This window comes from Coturnix japonica, chromosome 11 (genome assembly GCF_054131305.1).
Source record: "Coturnix japonica strain WE chromosome 11, WE-NBRP24, whole genome shotgun sequence".
Lineage (NCBI taxonomy): Eukaryota > Metazoa > Chordata > Aves > Galliformes > Phasianidae > Coturnix > Coturnix japonica.
In genome coordinates this window covers 27,905,460-27,927,736 of record NC_140673.1, presented here as the reverse complement: position 1 = coordinate 27,927,736, position 22,277 = coordinate 27,905,460, and the positions used below count along the sequence as shown (strand labels likewise).

The following is a 22,277-nucleotide window of genomic DNA, read 5'->3' as shown; positions in this document are numbered from 1 at the left end:
GCACAGAGCAGCCCTTCCCAGCTGGGAGATGTCTGGACACCGGGCTGGGACCAGAACTTGGAACGAGCTGCTGGACCCCGAAAGTGTAATTATGGTAACTTGTAAAGAATGACAGAACCCTGCACGTGGAGCTGAGCGTGGGAGCGACCTCGTGCAGAGGTGGGCGGCTGCGCTTTGTTGCCTTGGTTCCCTTTTGTATGTGGTTCCCTTGCCCACCTTGCACATTGTTTCCTCAGGTGCAATACCTGATAGCAAGGAGTGAGGAGGACGTGGGGTACCAGAGCTGTTCTCCCTTCCTGCTGAGCTGCTGGTGATGCTGCCTTGCACTCGCAGGTGGTGTGCTTGGTACCTCTGGTGGCTGTTGGGCTGTGCCCCTGTGAGCTGCTGGCAGCTCGGGCGCTGCAGGAGTGAGCTGGGCTGTGCTGCTGCTCAGGTATGGACAGATAGATTGTTCTGTGGGCAGGAGTTCAGCACAACCGTCTGAAGAGCGATCTGTGGATCCCGCTGAGCGGGCTCCTTGGCCTTGGCTCTGAGTCGTAGCACTGAGTTAGACGTGAGGAAATGGGATTCCTGTTGTCTTGCACAGAGAACAAGCAGAAGTGATGCTTCTGTTCGCTGAAAAAGCAGCAGCTGAAGGTCGGGCTCGGTGGGGTGTGCTGGGCTGCAGCCTGCTGCGGGGTGACGGCACTGCAGGGCTGTGGGACTGCCATGGTGCACACAGCAGTTCTGATCAGTGATGGATGGCAGTGCACGTCTGCTGGGTTGGGATGAAGGTGCCAGTTGGGGCAGCTGCTCTGCAGATTGCTGCTGGAAGCCCTTGTTCATATGGAAGTGCATCTTCTGCTGAGCTGTGAGTGTAACAGCCCAGAGCTCCCGGCCAGCAGGGAGGCGGCAGTGAGCTACGAGCAGGTTCCAGGCAAGAAATACTGTTCTGAAGTACAGCTCAGAACTGGCCTCTGGTCATTCCGTGGTGCAGGCTGTGCTGCAGGAGCTGCTCTGAAGCTTCCTTCCATCTGATCTGCAAGTCTGAGTGTCAACAAATCCTGTTCTGGGACCCCTATGGAGACCGTGGGTGGGAGAGGGAGAAGCGTCTGGTGCAGTGGTGGGGCAGACATGGGGGCTGTGCTGCTCCTGGACAACAGGCCTGGCTGTGAGCGTCTGGTGCTACGTCTGGAAGTCACTTCAATATACAGTGCCTGCCGTGAGCATGGTGAGCCTGTGTCGCATGGTTGGACAGCGAGGGTAAGTGTTCCCATCCACACAGCACTGCTGAGGCAATGGATGGGATGAATGGGCTTTGCCACAGCCCTGCTGTGAGAGCAGCCCCATTTGCTTGTACCTGCAGTGTTACTCCTTGGGCTCTCCCAGCAGCTCCTGTTGCTTTGCTTTGGGAAGCTCTGTGCAGGAGTTGTGTTCAGCCCTTCCTTATCGCTCAGTTTATCATCAAGCTGCTTCCCAGGGGAGCAGTGCTGGAGTGCACAGCCTCGCTGGCACAGTGCAGGGGCTGGGTGCAAGCACTGCCTCTCTGTGCGTGCTGCTGCTGCAATGCACAGGTAGAGAACCCCTTAGTCTTAGTGGTGGTAATAATCATTTGTGGGCCCCAAATGAGCAGGCAGTGTGTTCAGGTGTTGAGAATCACAGCTGTGTTGTGCCGGATCTCTGGATCTGGGATCACAGCAGTTCGTGGAGCTCCTGAAGAGGATCCAGCAAGTAGGGATCGCCCAAATGCAGCACTCGGCTTTGCTTTGTTCAAGTGAAATGCAGTGTGAGAAGGTGTTTGCAGGACTGCTAAGGGTCAGCTGTGGCTCTTGTAGTATGACACTGGGTGTCACACAAGGCCTTTGTCCCGTGTTTGTGCTGCTGCTTAACAACTCGTTCAACCGGCCGTGGGTGGGAGGAGGCGATGCAGGGAGCAGTGCAGGAGGCAGTGCAGGAGGCGATGCAGGAGGCAATGCAGGGGGCAGTGCAGGAGGCAATGCGTTGTGCTCCAGGTGAGCTCAGCTCTGCTCTGCCCCCTCCAGCTCTGTCATTTACGGTGCTTTGCTGTGTGCTGGCTGCAGCCTCGAGCTTCAGCTTGACCAGAGAGAACAACACCATACAAATTTCAGGTTTCCAACGTTCTATTTATAAATAACGCACGTAGTAAACAAAGTCATTACATGTGTAACACGGACTTCAAGCCTGTAATTAGAATGCTTCAATAAATGATTACAAATCTCAGCAGCCCATCTGACGTACTGTGTGCACGTGGTGCCTGCTTCGTTCTGCTGACGGTTCCTTGCTAAGCCCTGAGGGTCGGCTCGCTCTGGTTTTGCAGCAGGGCTGATAGAGCTCAATGGAGTGAGGGATCCTGCAGTGCCCACATGGGGCTGCAGTTGTTGTCCCTGGGGCTGTGAGCTGTGCCTGTGTTCGTGCAGCAGTGAGGAACGTCTGCTGGCACTGAGCACACACTGAGCACGTCAGGTGAGCAGAAGATTCTCAGGTGCTGTGTTTGTGAGCTGTGTGCAGCTGGAGCACAGTGCAGCCATTGCCTGCTCAGCTCTGACCTTACTGAGGTCCCTCCTTGTTGCTGGGCAGGCGTTGTGTTGGATGACTTTGAGCTTGTCTGCTGCAGTCCAAAGCAGCCTTGTGTTCAGGCAGCGGGTGGGCACCTGAGGCAGCTCTGGCTCTGCAGGCAGCCCAAGAAATGAACCCAGCAATCTGGACTTTTGAGTTCTACCTCAATGTGCTCTGTGGGTGAGGAGCTGCTGCACTGTGAATTAAGGCAGGGCTTAGAACCTGGGATACCTGTGAGCTGGGCTGTGTTACCTGGAGGCGTGACGTGCATGTTGCTGTCCTGGCTGCAATGAAACACGTATTGCAATGCTTGGCTAAAGTGCAAACGTTCAGGCTGGGCTGCTGTGCCACCGTGCCAGCCTACATTGTGAAAGAGCTGCTGTTCAGCCTCACCGTGTCCAAATTAAGCTTCCCTCCGCAGGAAAATTCTGGTGTCAAAAAACTTGTTGGGAAGACAGAGATGGGACTGCACAAAAGTTCAGGGTCTCCTTCATTAGTGTCTGTGACAGGTGGGGAGATGGCTGAGGGCAGGTAGACTGTAGCTCTGTCAGTCGCTGGATTCGCAATGTACTCACATGCGGTTTGTGTTTGCTCTGTCACTTCCAGCACCATCTTCTGGTACAGGTCAGGAAGCTGCTGCTCGTAACTGCCTCCATCTGTGGTGCTGGGCAGAGGCCTGTACTCTGAGTCCTGCTTCTCAAAGCTGCTTTCCAGTTGCCAGTTGTGATTTCTGCTGTGGGTGATGCTGCTGATGAGCCTGTCCTGGAAAGCCTGGCAGCCTGTCTTTGGGAAGCTTTCCTCTACCTCTGTCGTTTCAGGCTCTTCAAAACTGCTGGTGTTGTGCAGGAGCAGAGTGGAAGGTACGCTCAGCTCACCCTGCTGGGGGCACACGTACAGCAGTGCTTGTTAACCCTGCACTCACTGCATTGTGCCCTCCCAGCCGCCCCCATAATGTGGGCATCCCCACACAGCAGCTGCCACTGCTAAGTGGAGGTTAGTCTGCACTGTTCTGTGGTTACTGGGTGATACCTACTACGTGTAACACAACACAGCAGAGCTGCTTCCGTGCCAGAAAGTGCAGGGTTTGCTTTGTTAGGGGGTGACTGATGTGCATGGCTCTGACTGCTCTGTCTGCTGGAGACGATGGGGTTAGGAGAAAACAAAAGGTCTGATTTACCTTCATAGACCAGTCGTTCTTAGCCCAGGTAGCATTAGCTGGATCCGGGATGGCTTTGCTGTACCACCCAGGTGCAGAAAAGAGCAAGAGGAATCTGTGGATGGGATGAGTGAAGTTAAAAGCACGAAAGCCAATCCCTGCAGGTTCTGCTGAGCTGGAATGTGCTGTTTGTGCATACATTCACTGCAGGATTCTGTGATGAGGCTGCCTTCCTATGGAATGGCAGAAGCTCAGGCTGGGTGGGTCTGGCAGAGCCTGCCAGGGCTTTTGAGGACGCAGCAATGTTGGCTGGCTGGACGGCACAGCTTTGGGTTCCCACTGTTCCAAATTCCTCTGGCTGGAACATCACTTTATGACTGTATGTTATTGCCCTCCGCACTGCTCTGCAGCCTTTTGTGTGTTCTTTTTTGGCTGTTCCAGGTGCTGATGTTTCCCAGGTGCTGAGTCAGGAGTGAGGTAACACTGAGCAAGTACTGACTTAACGAAATGCCATGCAGCACAGCATCGTCTGCAGCCAGCCCTGGTTAGGTGTGCATGACTAAGAGCAGAGCGTGCTCAGCACGGCCAGGAGCTCAGCCCTGCAAAATCCAGTTGGAGATGTGGGATGTGTTTGTGTTGCTTTAAAGAAAAAGGGTTTGTCACAGGGTCTGGCTTCCCTCTCAGGATGTGCCTGAGGCCTGTAGCAGCCCGGCTGCAGTGGAAGGAGGCCTTAGGATCTCAGTTACAAACTCATGACTTGAACTGTAACTACCTTCTGAGCAGCACTAAGTGTTGTTCTGACCGCTCACGTTACCCAAAGCCTTTGTTCACAACAATCCTCCCTGTTCCCCACATTAATGTGCCCTCTAGCAAAACGCCCATGTGTTACTGAAATGCAATGGGTTGGTCCACTCACAGTTTTCTCGCAGGACGCAGGGAGCAAAGACAGGCTGAGAGTATGAAGAAGCTGCAGGTGAGCACAATAATCCAGTCCATGGCACCTGGAACACAGAACAGGCATTTTAATCTCATTTTAATCAAGCAAAACATATTCTGGTTCACACTGGACAGCACTCATAGCTTGCACTTGTAGAGAAGAATACTGGGAGCTTTATGGTTTTAATTGGGGGAGCTGAACGAAGCACTGGCATTTGGGGACAATGGTACTTTATAGTGCTGGGATGCCTACAGCTGTCTCTAGAGACAGGCAGTCGGTGATGGAAACACATGATTGCTGACCTGGTACTGAACATCCCATGGACGCAGGCCACAGATTTGTTTTTGCAGCCCCCGGGCAGCACAGAAATGGGGACCACACTCGGCTGGTCCCTGTCCCCCATCAGACCCCTTACTTTCCAAGCAGACCAGCTCGCTGTTTCCCCAGGGACCTTCCCCAGCGTCCGTCAGTGCTGTCATCCACAGGACGTAGCACTCCCCACGCTGCAGGTCTGTGATGTGGAATGGATGTCGGGATGTTGTATTATAAATGGCTAAAAGAGAAAGAGGGGAAAGCAAATGAAAACCCCAGCACGTGTTCTGACTGTGTTTAGCTCTATGAAGAGCTGTGTTTGCAGGAGTTCTCTCTTGCTGTAAGTAACCTTGTCCACATCACTGAGCCCTTGGGACGGCTGTAGGAGAGCTCAGGCTGTTGGGGTTGCTCTGAGACCTGTCCCCATGCACAGAGCAGAAGAGATGCTGCTCAGCATTGGCTGTTCTGCCCTTTGACTATTGTGTGGTATGTCAGTGTCTAAATCTAAGTGAGCTTTGCATGGTGGGACTCTGAGCCATGCCCTAAAAGCTGCCCTGCAGCTCCTGAATAAGAGAAGGAAAAGCATTTCTTGTCTTGGGTGGAAGCGTGGAGTTACACACGTGGAGGCCAAGGCTGTGCCTGGTTAATGCATCCAAGTGCAGGGATGCAGTGTGTGTTACCTGCTGTGTCTCAATGTGCTGACTGCGTTTGCTGAATACAGCTTGTAGTCAGTGTTATTTATACCCTGCTGATAATTACGGGGCTGCAGCTCATGAGAATAACAAGAAGGAAAAAACCAACAACGGGGAGGAGAATTTTGTTCATTCAGAATAACTGAGAATGATCAGACTTCATATATGAGTATAAATACGCAGCCTTGTCCATGAGCAGCCGTAGCAGAGAACTGAATGTGCATCTTGCTGCTGGCGGAGCTGCCTGGGGCTCCTTTTGAAGCCTCCTTCACCACCACCCCCCCTCAATAAGCAGCACTTGCACATCACGTTGTTTATCACCAGATACCCACCTACATTAGGATCCACATCGCTGGCCTTTCTCTGCAGGTATATCTTGTACCAAGTGATGCAGCCCATTTGCTGCTGGGGAGGGATTTCTTCCCACGAAACCAAGATGCCGTTTGCCTGAGGCCTTGCATACACCTGTGGCCCAGCTGCTGGTGCTACAGAGCACAACATAAGAGCTGACTTTTAGTGCTGAGCACTTGAAGCTTTAAACCATCTGAAAGGGGATTTCTGCACTTTACCTTTTTCTCGTGAGTATCTCCTCACTGATGTCGCTTGCCCAGCTCTGTCCTGATACAGCGCAAACACACTAATGTGGTAGCACATGTCATCTTCTATGTGCTCTAAATGCAGAAACAGGAACAATTACCCCACTGGGATATTTACAGTTATGGCTAAAATACTCACCTGCTCCCCCAGGACTTAATGTGGGCTGGGGAAGAGTGGCAGCAATTAATGTTTCCCTTTCTCAAAGCAGAGTACAAAGTAACGGCATGAATGTGCTGTTTTCTCCTGCTGGCTTGAGAGCGGGGATTTAAAACCCTGGCAGGAGCAGCACCAAGCCAAGGTGGGAAGGACTGACTGGAATAACCCAGCACCCTCAGTGTAACTTTGGAGCTATCTCATATGAAGGCTGTTGCTGCTGTTTGGATCAGTGACCAACAACTGCAGGCACTCATGGCCAGGCTTTCACAATTCAAATAGTGCTTTGACAACATCCTGCTTGTCCGTGGTGCTCACCTGGTATCACTACGGACAGGTTGGATGCGACAAGCCTTATCCAGCTTGGATGGGGCTCCAGGCCGCTCTTCCTATGGGTGCTCATCCATTCCACAACATACCCACTGATGGATGCAGTGGATTTAATGGGAGGTTCCCAGCTGACCAAGATGCTGTTATTTCCCATTGCCATAGCAGAGACATTCTGAGGAGAGGGTAAATCTGTCATGGGAGAAAGAACAGCCAAATAGAAACCACACCATCAGCACAGATTTGCCTCGGCTTTAAGGTGACTTGGTGAGTTTCATACCTGGTTTTTACCATGTTTCACCCCTTGCCATCACCCTCCCTTCAGTTCTGCCCTCCCTCATACAAAACAAATGAAAAGAGGCCATTGCTTTTCTTTTTCTTTCATAGCTGGATGTTTGCTGTGTCAGGTGCCCGGACGGCTTGCACTGCCAGCAGAAGGGGTTTACCTTGTGTGCCCAGGTCAGTCAGGATGGACGCAGGAGGTGAGCTTCCCCTGGAGTTGTCAGCAGTGACTGTTATCTTGTAGCCCATCTTTGGAGTGACTCTGGTGTAGCTGGTTTGCGTGGTCACGTTTGTTTCTATTGCTCTGGACTCCCCATGTCTTAGTGCTTCAAAGGTCACTGTGTAATGCAGGATTTTTCCTCTCGCCTCTGACTGCTGCAAAGCCTGCAAAGAAAATGAATTTATTACATTGTTAGTCAAGGGAAAAGCCTGGAAGAAAGGTGGGAAAAAAGCCAACGGCACTGAGCGTATTGCAGGGAACTGTGGTGGTACCAAAGTGGTGTTTGAAACCTGCTCAGGGAAGGAGGATGCATGTCACACAGCTGCATACTCAGCTTTCCACATGGGGGTTTAATTGCAGGAAAACAAAAGGCCCTTCTGCAGCCACTGACAGTGACTGGCTCAGCCAGCACTTCTGGTCAGGAACCAAACAGTCCATCTGCTTAGAACGGGACCTTCCCTCATGAGAGGGATTTCTGTTCTACCTACAGACCCTCCTGAGCAAGGCCTGGAGGAGCACACACGCATCCACGTCTGCCTGCACTTTGCCATTCACTGTGCGATCCCATGAGCAACAGCTGCAGGGCCTTTTCCACATGAGGCAGCAAACGGAGGGGAAGCCTCAATTCAGAACCTCCTGTGAAGGCGGCTGGGACACTTGTTACTTCCTGACATGAATGAATCATGTTCTTCTTCCTTTCCAAGAAAGATTAAATCCCAAGTCAGGTTTCAGTGCCTCCAAGGAGCTGCTGATCATCATTAAAAGGTCAGGCAGATCACTGGCCTTGCTACCAGCTCTGTGCTACCATCAGTCTGCCACTATCAGCCCTTTAATATCCAGGACATGGCAGATGGCAGAAGGTATTTTATACCTCTCTTTTTGTTCTCATCATAGTAAAGAAATTACTTACAATGTCAGCATAACTTGCTGGACAAGTAGCGAATACCTGCTAACAGTCTTTGGTACCAGATGATTGGTTTTTACTTTCTCCTTTCCTGCCAACACACAACATGGGGCTCCCTGTCCAAAGCTGCTGATTATTTCTGCATCCACTGAGTTTTCCTTCAACAACTTACCTTCCAGAAGAGAGAAATGTTCTGCATTTGAGAGTCCACATCCTGCTGTTTGTACCAGACATCTAAGAGCCCAATGGGCACTGGTGGAAAAAGAAAAGAAACAGGATTAATGACAGTATTTTGAAGCAAACAAGACATCAGAAGTCATAATCCTGAAACAACTCGTATTTAAGATTTCAGAAATCACGTAAGTGCTGTAGTCTTAAAAGTGCTGTTTTGTACTTGAAGCTTTTATTTGCTATTACAGATAGAGCTCATCTGCAGGGATGACTGCCCAGATGCCTGTAGTCACAAAGGACAAACCATCTCAATAGGAGGAATTATGTGACTGTGACTTCCAAGAAAGCCCATAAACCAAAGGGACAGCATTAGCTCTCATCTTTGCATAGAAGCTGAGGTGAATTAAGGTCCAAGGAAGATGCTTCCTGGAAACCCTTGGTGTTAGAAATGGTTCTCACCGCAAAAGCTAATTAACAACGTGCTCCAACAATTCAGATTTGGATAAAGAGATACAAAGAAAGCCAGTGTGACAAAGCTTGGCTCCCCCAGGTCCTTGAGCACAGGGATAATAATAAGTGTTTCTAATAACCTAAGCAGCAGGCAACTGATGTGCAGCCCTACTTAGAATGGGGCTGAGACTGTCTGCTGAATGCAAAGACAGAAAATCTCCTCAGTCCCAGCAATGTTAAGAACCATTTGTCCCGCTTCCATTGCAAATAGTGACTGGAGTGGAAAGAAAAAAGGAAGAGAACAACAGAAAACAAACAAACCACGGGAGCAATAGAAGAAATGCAACCAGGATGGCACTGACTGTGAGCAAGGGGCAAGTTCAAAGCAGGGGGGGAAAAAGCAAAGTGCATCTGCTGAACAGCAGCCCAGATGTTAAGGATCTTTTCAAACCACACAAATTAGGTGGAAAAGAAAGGCTCGCTTTGCTGACGTGCTTGCAGAAAGCAACTTCTGTGGCCTGGAGAAACATGGCAGGGGGGAAAAGCAGCTTTGTACGTATAAAGGGCATAGTCCTGAATTCAGTGAAGGCCAAACTAGTGTGAAAACTTCAGCTGCTTTGAAGAAGAGCAACGGCTGTGAACACATTGCTCATCGTCTGCAGCCTCACCTCACTGAGTGATAGCAGAAATATTCCCTGAGCAGCTGAGGAGAGACAGAGTCATCATCTGCAGCACTGCCTGGGGAAGAGGGGTGATGACCACAGACACCATAGCAACGCCGGGTGCTTTGAGAAGGCAAAGCAAACTGTTGAGAGGAAGGTGGGGGAGGGAAGGAAAAGTTCACACCTTTTGCATCAATCAATGCTTCTTACAGAAACTGCTGCAGGCAGAAGTGGTAAATAGCGTGAGTAATGACTGTGGAAGCCTGGAGCCCTTATAGGAATTCACAAAAAGAGCAATGAAAGCCAACAGTGAGAGGAAAGGAGGTGATGCCAAAGAAGCCAATGCATCTGCACTGAGATTCTCCTGGAGAAGCTTTCTTCTTTCATAAGAACACACAGGAGTCGGGCATGCAGGTGGGGACCCTGCATCTAACTGGTATTAGAATTGCTACAAAAGAGGAGAACTGAGCTCGTGTCTGTGCTGCGTCCCCTGGACTCTGCTGTGCTGTTCCATGAGCAGAAACGCCGTGTTCTCATCTTCTCATTCACTGTGAAATGTGTGGCCAGGTTGTCGCCCATTAAGGCTATGGAGATCTCCAATGACTGCACTGCTTAGAGGACAGACCTATTTGGCAATTCTCTGAGCAAAATATGTTCCTTACTCAGAGGAAGATGGATCAGCAAATTTAATCTGTTTTGTTACAACCTGAAACTGAACTGAGCCAGAAGAGGCATTTTCCTGGGCCCATCCATCCAGCTCAGCTCCTCAGCAAACTGTCCAGCAGGCTCCAGAACCCAGCGTGTGTTCCTCAGATCTGATGCTCCTCAGTGACTGAGTGGCCCCGTCAGCCTTTAGTACAGGACTGCTGCAACCCTGTTGGTTTTGTTTCTGGATTTACAGATTTGAACCAGGAGCAAAAACCAAACAGTGTTTTGAATTCACACAGAGGTGATGCACTAGAACATGTTGCCCAAGGAGGCTGTGGATGCCCCATCCCTGCAGGCATTCAAGGCCAGGCTGGATGTGGCTCTGGGCAGCCTGGGTTGCTGGTTGCTGACCCTGCACACAGCAGGGGGTTGGAGCTGGATGAGCACTGTGGGCCTTTGCAGCCCAGGCCATTCTATAGTTCTGTGATTTCATTAGCTGAAGTTTACGTTTCTGCGTAAGCTTTAGACATAGGCTTAGCATAACAAATCACATTACCTGCTTCTGGTGTCCGGGATTGGAATGTACTCCAGTTACTCCACAGTCCCCTCTCAGGATGAATTTTACAGCTCACTTGAAATTCATACTCTGTATGTGGCTCCAGACCATGAAAACTGCAGTTTTCACTATTTAAACTTCCAACCTTCAGTGAAGATAAAGGACACAGAGCGTTAAATTCACAGGGAAATAGGGTTAACGATACGTTCATACATTTTTCTCAGCTTCAAGCAGTTCCTTCGTTTTAGCCCTTAAAATACGAGCTCGGGATTCCAGCCAGCATTAAAGAAGACGGAAGCATCTGGAAAATGTACAGCCATCCCCTTGAGCTACAGTGAGCAGAAATGACCACGTTTTAATAGTGGTGTGTGTGCCAAACGTAAGCTCTGATTTGCTGTGCACTATGCCTGATGTGTGGGGAACTGTGCACACATGCAGGGTTTTTTGTGTTTATTTTTTCATTCAGTTTCAGGGCAGCAATGGAGGCTTTGAGGAGCAGGAAATAGTTTTTCTTAAATAAGATGCAATAGAGCAGACCTGAGGGAGAAATAGTGTTACAGGAGCACCCAGGGATCACCACTGAACTGATCCTTCAACACAGGATTACCGTGTTCCAGGTGGAACTGCTCAGTGGTCGGTATCTCACTCTGCAGTGCTGCACTCGGCCTTCACTGTGCCAAAACAACGAGCAGTTTGTTGCAGAATCTTCACATTCCACTAAAAGGCTTGGAGGACGTGGTTGCACTGGCAGCAAAAACAGAAAGAAAACAAAGAAACAGCACTCAGATACACATCACAGCTAATAATGGAGGGGTGGGTGAGAATGGGTGCTTGAGATGGACGGATACCTTCCCCGACAGGTTCAAACAACAAAGATAGAGTGCTCAGTTTGCACTTACTCTCAATAGCCAGTGCTGACTGCAGGAAGGTGAGTGAGGCATTTACCTATGTCTATGAGCATGAATTTAAGTGGCTGTGAAAAAGCACTTCCTAGTTTGTTGGAGGCGACAACCACAAGTCTGTAAGTAGATTCAAAGTTCAACTTCGTGCTCAGAACCAGCAAGCCAAACTTATTACTCAGGCTTTCTTCTGAGAAACATAAGGTGTCAGTCCCATCCGATAGCCTAGAATAGAAGGAAAGCTCTTGGTCAATACCTTTTCATAAGCTGTGGAAGACAAATCCACTTGTTCCTTGCTCAGAGCTGCTGCAGAGGTCTGCAGTCTGTTTCAGGGGAAGCTCAGCAAAACCAGAGTGAGCAACAAGGCTGCAGGTTCTTTGAGAGGAAGCAAAAATGACACAGCTTGGAAAAGTTTTCTCTCCATCTCCTCAGCTGAACTGTGAGGCACTATGAGCTCAGAATTGAGGCTTCCTGGTGTTGGCATTGCTAATCACATAATATCTACGTAGAGAAGATCCACGATGGGAAAACAGCAGGTTTTAAGCAGCCCGTTTAAGACTGCTTCTACTATTAAACATCCCTTTGCAAAAAGGAGCCGTGTTTCGGCACATTCTCTTAATGCACTTAACCCAGGAGTCATTTAACTACTGCAGCACACACACACAGCTGTAGGCAGAAAGGGTTGGTTTTGTGATTGTGGCAGCCTTGCACTGACTTATTCAGAAAGCAGCTCTTGTGTGAGTTGATAAAGGGTAAATCTGTAACAAACAACATAAAACCAACACAAAAACCCCTCTAGGATGTGACTGTAGGCTTTAAGGAACCTAATTCCCTGTGTTACCTACCGTATCACGTATGTAGTGTTCATGTGTGTAAACCTTCCTTTATCCCAGGTGCAGGTGAGGTTGCCATCTGTCCCATACTGGATACATGACACATTTTTTGGCCGATCTGGAGGATCTTAAGCAGATATTTGGATCAGTTTCTTCCTTAGAGATGTTGAGAGCAGCAAGCTGGCGACATGCAAATGTTGCCACTACATCTAAAGCAGCACAAGAGGTTTGTCAGAGGTGAGAGACAGTGGGTGCAGAGAAAAACAAGCACACGAGCCCTGCAGATGCCCACATCCACGCGAGGGGCTGGAATCAGGGTGTGAAAGGCCTCTGTAGCACTGCACAGTTCCAGGCAGCAGCATTTCAGATATAAAAGCAATACAACATCACACCTTTTCTAGAGGAGGCCACCCCCTGTGAGCCCCCAACCTCTGCTTCAGAGGCACCCCAGAACATTAGAAAGAGTGAGGAATAGTGAAACTCTCCTTACTTCCAGACTCTATATCAATTCCACAAATGAGCTTTTTCTTGTATTCACAATCTATTTTGCAAGTAAACATGTGTTTGCCATATGCATTGACTGGAAATGTGCTGCTTACTGAAGTGCCGTAATTGCTAATCAGTTCAGAACCGTTAAAGAAAAGAGCTGTCTTGCACTGCTGGCTGTACGTGAGTTGTTTGAGCTGGCACGAGAGGGTAACGTTGGTTCCAGGCTGGACGTGAGCAGCAGTGCTAGCAGCCATGTTTCCCTTCTCGCATATTTCTGTGACACCGTGGGCAGGTTTGCTGGCAGACACGGTTCCTTCACTGCACGCTTCTGCAATGGAATGGGAAGACAAACCTTTAAAGGGACCCGTTGCTGCTGCATGTCTCATAACACGCTCATTCAGGGATGGCTGTGGGGCCAAATTTATCACATAAGGATTCCTGTCTCTGCGCTGTAACTCACAGCGTATTGCTGTCAGTCTTCACTGACTAGATTAAGTGGGGATGAGAAACCAAAGGCAAACCACCAGTGGTCACAGCAAAAGGCACAGCCCAGGGCAAAGTCTGCAAGTCAGAACCGCTTCTTTCACTGCTGCTTCATGAACCTTCCCATGAAAGAATGGGAAGATACCCAGTGGTAGCGGCTCATAAGCTCATCAATGAGCTCATAAGGAAAGTACAGTGAAAGCCCAACTAAGCATCAAACTTAGCTCTCTGTAACAAGAAAGATGTTTACTGGTGTGTCTGAAAGGACTAATTACCCAGCGCTTCTTTTAAGTGATGAGTGCTATATACATAAAATACCATCTTACCTGCTGTGAAGTACAGCAGCAAACAGGCTGTGACAGGTACAACCCACGCAGTTTGCATTTTGCTCCCTACAGAGAAATGCTCATCTTCTACCTAAAAAGTGGGGAAAAAAAATCATTTTATGATACTGGTACTATTTCCTAACTCCAGAAATCCCAAACCCTTCCTCCATCAGCTCCTCCTAATTAACTCTCCTTGCTAACACTGCTGAATTGTGGCTGTGATCCTAAGCAGCAGCCGAAGGTGCCATTGGCTCTCCCTGCAGACTGACACACAGCTGTGGGGGATGTTAGAATCACAGCTCCTTTACTTTGTGCTTCAATGAGAGACATGCTTCCATACTTCCTCCTTTCCCTCCCAGAGATGCTCTGCAAGCCCAGAACCAGAAACCTTGCTGCAAAAGACAACCAGAGCAGACCCTCAGTGCCCCCCATGCAAAGGACAAAGGTTTCTCTCGTTCCTTTCTGCTTTCATACCTCCTGCACGGCACATCTGCAATTTCACAGTGCACTTCTTCAACTCCTTGCAGCTGTGTGACAGCTCAGATGGAGCAGAACCTGAAGCAGAAAGGACGCACCATACCAAGGAACAATCAGTAAATAGAAGCAGCAGCCCTCAAGCCTCTCAGTTTTCTTCTCAAGGAATAAGCCGTGCTGTTTCTCCCCAGGATGCCTTTTTACTTGCCACATTCCAGCAGCTCTCATTGTCCTCAAGTCCTGCACCTATTTTCCAGCTCCTCAATGTGCTCTTGCCATCCAGGCAGCCTGCAGAGGAGCCATGTAGCCCAGTGCACACAGCTCAGGCAGCCTGCACGCCCAGCCCGCTGTCTGCCCACTGCTGCTGCCTACCCAGGCTTTCTGATGCTGCTGAAGCCAACCAGCCACCTCACATGGGTGTCACCCCAGCCTGCTCACCACCCTTCGTCCCATCCGCCTTCTAGATTTGTCGCCTTAACACAAACTTAACACTGTGCGGAACAAGATCTGCTTCAATGGGGAATGGAGATGAAGAAAGAAATGGAGAAGGGAAGGATAAGAGACAGGATGGAAATGTCTGGGGCTGACTAGAGCCCCAGTGTTGATACTTCCCTCACCTTTTGCAGGTGGGTTCCTCTCACCTCTCCAGTGGCAAACTGCTGTGCTGTGCATTTGGATGGGGCAGCTGTGAGAGTACCACGGAGATGGAGTTAAGGGCACAATAATGGACAGCGAGGAGAGACCGAGCAGGTCTGTTGTGCAGGGAAACCCTGCTGAGAATCCAGAGCCAGATCTGATGTCCACGCTGCAGATCAGAGGACGCAGCACTCCTCTTACAAAGGATGCAGGTACTGTTGTACTGCCCCACTGACCTGAGCCAGGACTTTCTATGGGTTCATCTAAACATTTCATTTAAATCCTCGGGTTCTTCGGATGGAAACGTTTTGCTGCAGCACTTCAGCTTCACACCAACACGTTGACGGCAGCCAAGTCTGGAGGTGATTCGTAATTGCCGGGATGAGCAATCGCACCACGGCAGCTCTTCAGATAAACGCTCTGCCTTCCAATAAACTGAAATTGCCACTTTGACTGGGCAAACATCCTTCGGGCTTCGCTGCCAGCAAAACTGCGCCCCAAACAACTGAGTCAAACCCAGCAGCTCCTCACGCACCCCTCGTAGAGCAGCGGGTCGCAGTGGAAGTGCCCTCCTCCCTCTCGCCGCTCCTTACCGGCACAACGCAGAGCTCGCAGCGCTGTTGCGTTACACTCTGGAGTAAAAACGGGCTGTTGGAGGCTGCGGCCAGCGCCGCGGTCGGGAGTTGTGTTTATTGGGAATCCGGCTGCCAGCAGCGAAACGGCACCGGGCTGAGGTCACAGCCCGATAAAGGAGCCCCGCCGTCCCCGCTCGGCTCTTGGAGCATCGCTGCCCGCTCCGCGCTGCTCAGCGCCGCTCGGCTCCGCGCATCCCACGCGTGCGGGCGGCTCTACCGGCCCCGCCCCGCGCTGCTCTGCCCCGGGGAGGAATCGCGCAGCAGCTGCGGAACCAACAGCCGTAACGCAGGACCGGAGCCCTGAGCTCCCCCCCATCCCAGAGCGGAATCCCTGCAGCCGGAGTACAGGAAAATAGGGCTGGATTCTTATTTCTTACGTTGTTAATGGCTGCTGCCCTACCTGAATGCGCTCCTAACGGAGGAGGCCCCTTGTTACTGCTGTTCCATCTCTTGGCTGGACGTGGGTGACCGTCGCTTGCTTAAAGACCGACTTTTGCTGAACTGGGGTCTGCAGGGCCACAGCCGTGTGAGCCTCCAAGCCATGGTGCCCCCTCCCAAATCACACCATAATATTCACTCATTCTTATAGAGAGAAGGAAATGCTGACAAAGCTCACCATCTGCCCCCGTGCACTGCATGTGTCTGTGCCCTGAGAGGCTCCAAATACCACCAGTTTCCTTTTATATGTCTGCCTTATTTCCCCTCTGCCTTCTTTTGGTTCATGCTACATTTACACCCTCCAAGCACGCACCATAAAACCAAGGTTGGTGTATTTTTAAATAAGACTCCAACAGGAGTTCATATGGCATCGTATCTCTTACCCTTCATCAAGGCCTCATCCTTTGCTCCACCTCACTGGGTGCCTCTAGTTTCCATTTCCAGAAGGTATGGTGGGCACACTCTGTGCTCAGCTGCCAGTAGCAAAGCTTAGGCAGCATCTTACTGGTGGGTGATGATGCTCTGAAGGAAGGTGCCCCTCAGGTGGCCCAAGCCATCAGAACTCTGTGTCACCATGGCAGGAAACTGCACTGAGAAACACCAGTCCACTGCCCATCATGAAACGCAGCTGCTTTCTCTGTTCTTCCAGCAGCAAACTCTGCTTTTTCATACAGTTCTTTCCCTCTGAGTTGTGTTTAAACAGTGCATGTTTCCAAGAGCTGTCATGGGACAGTCTTTAAGGTGCCAGGTGTTGTATAAACCCTTGGCTTTTCTACAAGGCTCTTAAGCAGTGTTCCATAGAATCACAGAATCATTAAGGGTTTGCTAAGTATTCTCATTTCAACTGTTAATGGATTCCAGAGTCTGTCTGGAAGTGCTTTGCTGTCAGTTCTGAAGGTCTTCATGTGCAGGGCATTCCTTCAAGGCAAGGAAACAAAGCTGAGCCCAAAGTAACTCCATGTCATCACTCACAAGTCTGAGTGAAGGCACGATGCTTACCAAGCACTCACCAGAAGCTTGACCTGGTGCTTGACTGCAAAAATAAGAGCAGAAGGGCACGGCCCCTGCTGCAAATGGAGGTACCGGGTGCTGAGCTCTGTACCAACCTGCCTGCACTGCCAGGGCTTCTTGGGGCTGAAGGTGATCTCAAGGGAAGTTCAGAGTCATCAGTTCTCTGAGCTGAGGTGGTGTCTGCAGTTCTGAAATGCAGCTTGGGAAAGCACCATCAGTGGCTGACATTGACATAAGGTGATGCTCGGTGGGGATGGTGACCATGGGCTGTGGGGCATTGGTAGCAAAGCAGAGAGGGCTGCAGCAGAAGAAGCCAAAGGAAAAGGTTCTAACAGAGCACTAGAGATGGTTGTGGTGTCCTCTCTTATGGCTCAGGCAAAGCTGTGCCTTCTGAGATCCACAGCTGCCAGGGTGAGTAGCAGTGCTGCCCTTCCACTAAGTCGGTTCTCAAGGGTGAAGTTTGCATGATCAAAATGAGAATGTGCCAAAGCTGAGCTGTGTGTGCAAGACATAAGGCAGCCTGCTGAGTGCAAGTTTGTAGGGGGAGAATTACAAACTGGGTTGTTTCAGATATTTACTGCCTGAAACAAATTACGGTGATTACAGAAACAAGGGGAGGGCTCCTCACACAGGTGGGATATGAGTCACAGGTCTGGTGCTGCCAAGCTCCCAGAGATATAAATTGGAAAGGAAGCACCACTAGGAAGTAAGTAATGTGTTGAGGTCAAGGTGCTGTATGCTTCAACTTGCTCTCATAATCCAATGAATGCTGGAATTAGAGAGAAAGTGTGAGTAAAGAATATGGGTTTTCCTGAATATAGTGGGGGTGGGGGCTGGGGGAGATTGGGGGGGGGAGAAAATCAGATATAAATGATGCAATGAAATTTGAATGTTTGTCGTTGGCAATTCCTGCTCAAGTGCTGGAAGGGAAAGATGAAATAATGTATCTGGGATTGACTTACATGTAAAAGGAGACTTGCAAAGCAAAGTGATGCAAAACAGAGCTGGGAAGGGCTTACTGGCTGGAGCCTACGCTGGGTTTGTAAGGGAAAGAAGCTATCAAAGACAATTAGTTCCAGATATTGGAAAGCCTCCTTTTCCCCAGGTATTTGAATGAGAATCAGAGGAAGTTGGAGCTGCTGATGGTAGAAGACTGGAGCCAGGTCGGGGTACAGACGAGTGCTTGTGTTAAAGTTACTGCCAGAGAAAACAGCATTCAAAGACAAAAGTGAAATCAGCAGGCACAGCCATCACACTCTCTGGTTATGTCGAGCTGTAGGTCTGGAAATAACCTTGAGGAAGGGTAATTGTGAAGCAAAGGTACTGAGTCATCACAATGAAATGATAAGTGAGGAGTGACGGCTCCCTGCGAGTTAATTACTGAGTGCTCCAAAAGTCATCAGAGTCAACGGGAGTCGACCCCCCAGATCTGTGAGTGCCATCCGTGATCAGTCACTAAAGGTAAATAGTTGCTTTTTCCATGTATTGGTTTCTTATAATGGTTGCTTTTCTTGCATGTGCTTCTGTGCATCTGAATGGTGTACGAGGCAACACCAAGGCAGTTGTAATGCTTGAGAAGCACAACTACTGGTGTTGTAATTATGATCAGTGCAATGGTTTGAGCTCACTACAGGTTAGAAGCAGCACTATCCTTCAGGCTCCACGTTTCAGCAAGTTGTGTCCCTCATTTCCTTTTCTCTTTAGGCCTCTTGGTCAGCTTTGCTCGGTGGCCTCTCAGTTCCCTCATTAGCAATAGGTTTCCCTGCCCTTTTGTTTAAATGCTTTTCTCCAGCCACCTATTTCCAGAAGTTCCTTTCATGGCACCACTCTGTGCCCGGCCCTTCAGTTTCTTTCAGCAATCTCTTTTCTGACAACGCCTCCAGTTTGTGCAGTTCCCACCCTGGAGATAGAGGCCGCTGTGCTGGTGTTGGTTGGGTGACTCAGAGCAGGGGCTGGAAAGCAATCCAGCTTATTGTGCAAGACACAACTCACATCCCAGTAGAAGAGGAAACCCTGAATGTGGTTGAGGAGACCCATGTCAAAGCATGTGCTGCCTTGTGCTTGGTCCATTCATTCTACCTTTCTGGCCACCATGTCTTCAATGAGATTCAGCTGCTCACATCAGGTTTTGCCCGCTATGCAAGAGTAACGCTGAAGCAGCTGCTGCAGCAGTATGTTGGGTGATGATGACTTGTGTGTCTGTTTCTTCAGTGCTACAGGTAGTCTGTGTGCTGGCTTTACAACTGTTACTCGCACCAGTGAGCCTGCATTTGCCTTCACCTGGCAGAATGAAGCTGGTTGCTTAGTTCTGCAAGTACAGTTGCTCTGTCTCCTTGAAACCAAGCAAAGTGTGGCTGCATTCACAATGAAAGTACGAGTGCAATGGGGCAATTCTAGAGAACCCAATGGAGGATGCAGGGTCACACTGTCACACTGCATCTCCTATGAAGTTGAGAATGATGAGGTTTTGTCTTTATTGTTTCCAATATTCTTGTGGCATTTTTAATTCCCTTCTTTTAAGGAAAGACTTGGCTGCTTTGGTAAAAATCAGTCTTGAAATCTCTGCTGATGGATCACTTCTATAATGTTCAGTGCTTGCTTTGATCTTCTATCACAGTGCTGCTCCCATTGTTTTATCATTTCTGAAGGATCTGACCTTGTGTAGCTGACATGCACTGCAGCCATTGAAGATGTAAAACCACAGCCTCGCTTCTCACATCCTCTTCTATGAAATTCAAGGTTAGTTTCAGTCTCTGCTGCTGTGCTCAGCCCTCCCACCCTCCAAAAAACTCCTTTTCCGTCTTAAAGAATGGATCCTCTTGGAGGATAACAGTGATGAGCTGCTCCAAACAGAATGTTTTTAACTGAATCTTCCTACAGATGTTGCATGGCCGTTTTACCTGCTGGCATTTTTCAGCTGCCTCATTTAGAATGATTTTGCTGAATGAGGCATTTGTTCCTAGTTTTGTGTGCAGGTCCTGGTCACAACCTGGGCTTTGGTCTTCTGCCTTTGCATCCAGCAATCCCCAGGTTACAGCTGTTATTTAGCTTTGTGAACCTTTAGCTTCAGCTTACGATCCCATTTTAGTCTCTGCAGCATATCTGTAGCTGAATCTCTCACCATTCACAGACAGACAAATGTTTGTAAATCTTTCAGCATGGAGCAGCCAAGCAAATGCACATGTAGAATAAGACAAGCAGCACAAGATTACTCACTGAACATTTCCCCTATCTTCATATTCTTGTACTTTTCCAACTACTGGATGCCATGCGGCGTTTGGACTCCAGATCCTGAGATTAGAAATAGTATTATTAGAAATAGTAATTATTGCTGTCCAGGCGTTGTGGGTAATAAACTGAGGCCAAGTAACTTGCTGAAGGTCACACAGTGGCTGAGCTGAGGCCAGCAGTCATCTCCTTTGTGCTTCAGTCGCAGACAATGCTCTGCTCTCCAGGAGCACGCATGGCATGGTGGCTATGCAGCAGCATGAGTAATTAAAAGTTGTAACTAGTTCTGCATATTTAATGTGTGACTTGCTATCCATTTTGTTTCAAGCACACTTTCTGAGAGGTGATAGTGTGCAATGAGTCCCAGAGGGGCAGAGCTGCTGCCTGAGTTGTACTGCCAGTAACTCTTCCATGTGAATTTACACTGGTGGAAGTTCACACTTGATACACCCTATACTGACATGATGGGCTGGAGATAAGAGCTAGCAGTGAATGGTTTTGCTGTGGTCAGAGACTGTTCAAGCTTTGAAAAGACTGCTTTTCATTTTCAGATTCCTTTTTCATTTGTTCTCTTTTGCCTTCTATGCGAAAAGACCCTTTCCACTGAGGTTGGTTTGAACAGCAGTGAGAAACAGCACCATGGTATGTCTGTGTGTCATGAACTATAGTGCCCTGAAATGTAATTACTTTACATTTGAGTGGCAACCAATGTGGATTGCACAAGTAACATTTCCATCCTTGAGCTCTTTCAGAGGGTGGTGACGCACTGTTCACAGGTTGCCCAAGGAGGCTGTGGATGCCCCATCCCTGCAGGCATTCAAGGCCAGGCTGGATGTGGCTCTGGGCAGCCTGGGCTGCTGGTTGATGACCCTGCACACAGCAGGGGGTTGGAACCATATGAGCACTGTGGGCCTTTGCAACCCAGGACATTCTATAGAGTCTCACACAGATCAGTGATAGTTATTGGTGCTTGTTGCTGTGCACTGCCTGTGTAGGGACACTGGTTGGCATGTGGTTCCTCTGTGTGCCTCCAAAGTACTCAGAGCCCACCTTACAGTTATGGTGAAGAACCCGTGCGACTCAGTGCCAAGCTGGTAAATAACCTGCAGAGCTCACTGGCACGCAATGCAGCTGCCAACAACTCAAGTGAGCTTAGAAAAAGATTTCAAAAACACAAATAACAAGAATTAGAGGAAGAGGTGAATCTGAGATGCTAAAATAAGTGTGTTAAGTACGTCATTGTTATTTGATTACAAATGCTGAGCCATCCATGTATTCAAGGTTTCCCGTTACAAGGATCTTGGTGTTGCCTTTGCGCGACAGCTACTTCAATTCCTGGCACTCAGGATGCTGGGTTTTACCACTAAGTGCCGCACTTAGTGGAAAGAAGGCCCGGCTTGATGAAAAGACCTTTGTAAGGTCAAAGCAGGCAGAGACAAAAAGCAGCGCAAAGAGCAAATCTAACAAGTCAGATGTGGAGCTGAGGTCACAACGTGGCACTGGGCTACTGACAACATGAGGGCTGTCCTCATGGCCCAGAGCACTCACTGCCAGAGGCAGGCACTGCAGGCATCTGTTCAGACCCAATCCGTTACCACTGCCTACGTGGGTTAAAAGGGACAGGTGGAGCAGGACTGTATATATTTTTTGCCCTTCTCCTTCCGTTTTCTCCTGGTAACCTGCCCATGTTTTCTGGTTGCACCATTCACCCACAAAAGGAGACAAATCCTTCAGCCCCAGTGGAACTGAGGGCAGCTCTGCTGTTAATACATCCATGGTGACAGAGGGGTGAAGGTTTTGGCCCCAAACCCCGGTGTGTTCAACAGGGAAGGAACCAACATCCTCCTGACCATGGAAATGCTCACAGGCATCTCTCCCAGTGTGGCAGCCTTCAGCCAGCAGCCTGCAAGGTAAGGCTGCGCTTTCAGTCCTGGTGTTTGAAAGGATGAGCATTTCCACGCAGCACAAACACCCCGCGGGTTGTGGTAGCGCAGGTAACACAGGCAGCTCGAGTCTCAGGATGTGGACATTGAAAAAAAACCCAACACCTTCCACACCTCACATTCTGGCTGCTGGTTGTGTGGCTGTTCTCTTACAATTTCCTTCCTGCACAGGCAGCAATCACTAATTTTAGACTAGCTTACATGTGAGACTGACATTTCAGGCTTGGAAACAGCCTTGCTACTTCTTCAGAGCAGACCT

General features: G+C 49.4%; 1 protein-coding gene and 1 long non-coding RNA gene across 2 annotated transcripts; one reads left to right on the top strand and one right to left on the bottom strand.

Annotated features, from left to right (window-relative positions):
- Positions 1 to 1,667: 1,667 nt before the first annotated feature.
- On the bottom strand, positions 1,668 to 13,841 carry IL12RB2 (interleukin 12 receptor subunit beta 2). The gene is given in 16 exon segments (XM_015870769.3): positions 1,668 to 2,937; positions 2,940 to 3,432; positions 3,734 to 3,827; positions 4,629 to 4,713; positions 5,065 to 5,202; positions 5,986 to 6,138; positions 6,223 to 6,324; positions 6,722 to 6,922; positions 7,177 to 7,396; positions 8,309 to 8,388; positions 10,624 to 10,768; positions 11,231 to 11,367; positions 11,569 to 11,747; positions 12,368 to 12,482; positions 12,846 to 13,172; positions 13,654 to 13,841. Coding segments are annotated over 16 exon segments (2,832 nt in total). The 5' UTR covers positions 13,712 to 13,841; the 3' UTR covers positions 1,668 to 2,632.
- On the top strand, positions 6,866 to 18,088 carry LOC146759090 (uncharacterized). Its single transcript, XR_014933064.1, has 3 exons — positions 6,866 to 6,997; positions 7,118 to 7,212; positions 17,953 to 18,088. It is a non-coding gene; the product is annotated as an uncharacterized LOC146759090 (long non-coding RNA).
- Positions 18,089 to 22,277: the final 4,189 nt, after the last annotated feature.